Source organism: Eriocheir sinensis, unplaced genomic scaffold (genome assembly GCF_024679095.1).
Source record: "Eriocheir sinensis breed Jianghai 21 unplaced genomic scaffold, ASM2467909v1 Scaffold7, whole genome shotgun sequence".
In the NCBI taxonomy this organism is placed as follows: Eukaryota; Metazoa; Arthropoda; class Malacostraca; order Decapoda; family Varunidae; genus Eriocheir; species Eriocheir sinensis.
In genome coordinates, this window is record NW_026112053.1 from 1,148,139 (window position 1) to 1,150,357 (window position 2,219).

Sequence of the window (2,219 nt, forward strand, 5' to 3'; positions counted from 1 at the left end):
ATGTTGTAGCTAATTGGCCTGGGTCCACTCATGATGCTCGTATTTGGCGTGAGAGTGGCCTCAAACGCATGTTTGAGGATCATCGTATACCACCGGATTCATGTCATCTATTAGGGGACAGTGGCTACCCTTGCAGACGGTATCTGTTGACTCCCTTCCCTCTACTATGTGTAGTGTGTGGCAGTCTCTCCAATTCACTCCCCTTTTCGAAGTGAAAGCGGCAATATTTTCCATGATTACTTCGTCAGAGGGTGGGTGATGCAAGAATGAGGAAGACGAACAGGAACGCGTGTCCGTGTTTACATTCAAGAGAAAAAAAAAAGAATATCACCTTGCGCGGATGATAAACGTAACCTTTATTTTATAAATACTACCTTATTATGCCCATATTTCTGAAGTATATCATCATATAACATTGATAAAGTAGTATTACTACATATTCAATCACTGAAGTGTCGCAATTCTGCAATTTAAAAAATACATCTTTTGCCAGGACAAATTTTCATACTGGATCAGCTGCTGAGTGAAGTTGAACTTATTTTTTCATTTAAGCTCAGCTATAAGTTAAACTTGAGATTCAGTGGAACTTTTAAGTTAAAGATTAAGATTAATTGTAAATTCGGGCCCTGTACAGTAAAACCTCCACTACCCTGCAATCGCGTGATTCAGAGGTGCCGGGTACTTGGGGTGTTCTCACGTATGTAATATTTCATGCATGCACCTCAAAGGCCATCACCAACTTGAAGGGAAACACCATCACCTTACGTTAGTTGATTTGAGTCATCTGTCTATCTATTTACCTATCTATTTATCTATGCATATCTATCCATCCAACTATTTATCTGTATCTATCTACCTATATATGCATATAACTATTTCATGCATACCAGGGGCGCCGCCTACAGGGGGGGCCACAACGTTACCTTCGCAGAGTTCCTTCGCTTCATCTCCGAGGCTGGGCGCGGGACGAAGGAGCAGAGGAACGAACACTGGCGGCCCATGCACGAGCTGTGCCAGCCGTGCGCTGTGCACTACGACTTTATCGGCAAATACGAAAATCTGAAGGAGGACGCGGACTACCTCCTCCAGTGGCTCGGGCTGACGGACCTGGTGGACGGGTTCCCCGCGTCGGACAGGACCTTCCACGCCAGCCGCCTCGACCCCAAGTACTTGGGCCAACTCAGCCATAGCGATATCATGGCCTTCTACGCCAAGCACCTGCCGGATTTCCTGCTCTTTGACTACAAGTGATTACACATGTAAGGAGCGGCGGTGCTTTGGTATGCTCTTATGTTCTTACGGCATCTGCCTCAGCCCAACGGAAGGAAGGTGAGCCAACCACCGCCCTCGGTGCTAACTGACTGGTAAAATTTTGTGGAACTCGGTGATAAATGTAGACACTTCAGACACTCACAGCTTCTTCCCTACCTACAAGTTTCCAGTGCCCGTAAACGTCGCAGCCGTTACCACCGATAGTTTTCTAGTCAGTTAGGCACAAAAATAATGCAGGTACATACACGGAATGCTGAAATATGTGAGTTAGAAGACAAGTCTACACTTTCCAGTGAGTGGCAGCAGAAAGGAAGCTGGTCACGTAAACGTGTAGCCCTGCTGTGGCTCACTACTGCTGACCCCTGATCCGCATCGCCTTCACCGGTTCAAGGAGAGATCCTAACGACTCTGCAGGGCGGAAGGTGAATGCACAAAATTATTCATGGTTATTTTTTTATTTTTCCAGTAAAGGAAACAGCTCATGGGCAAAAAAAATATAATAATAATACAGTAATGAAAGAAACGGCCGCAAAACACTGCTCTTATAAAAAGAGTTAAGAGGAGTGGCCAAAAGAGAGGTCAATTTCGGAAGGAGAGGTGTCCTGATATACTCCTCTTGAAATAGTTCAAGTCGTAGGCAGGAGGAAATACAGATGAAGGAAGATTGTTCCAGAGTTTACCAGCGTGAGGGATGAAAGAGTGAGGATGCTGGTTAAGGCCGGGTTTCCTCTACTCCGATCCGCAAGAGTCGATGACATCAGCAACGTCATTTGCGAACTATTTCAGTTCCTCCCACACCAAAATGATATTGTGAACAAGGGGGAACAATGGTTGAAAATTCAATCAGTTGTTGTTTTAGTTGCTGATGAAGCTGTCTGCCAGAGCAGACAAGAACCTTCCTTGGACTGGGTTTACCACTTCTCCCTTGTAGACTCATGTACGTTGTG

At 45.4% G+C, this 2,219-nt stretch overlaps 1 protein-coding gene across 1 annotated transcript; it reads left to right on the forward strand.

Annotated features, from left to right (window-relative positions):
• The first annotated feature begins 626 nt into the window (after window positions 1-626).
• LOC126993941 (carbohydrate sulfotransferase 11-like) lies at window positions 627-1,711 on the forward strand. The gene has a single exon (XM_050853170.1). The coding sequence runs from the start codon at window positions 880-882 to the stop codon at window positions 1,249-1,251; it is 372 nt and encodes a 123-aa protein (XP_050709127.1). The 5' UTR covers window positions 627-879; the 3' UTR covers window positions 1,252-1,711.
• The last annotated feature ends 508 nt before the right edge of the window (window positions 1,712-2,219 follow it).

Coding starts and splice junctions, on each gene's coding strand:
- LOC126993941 (XM_050853170.1), top strand. CDS start 880: ATGCATACCAGGGGCGCCGCCTACAGGGGGGGCCACAACGTTACCTTC.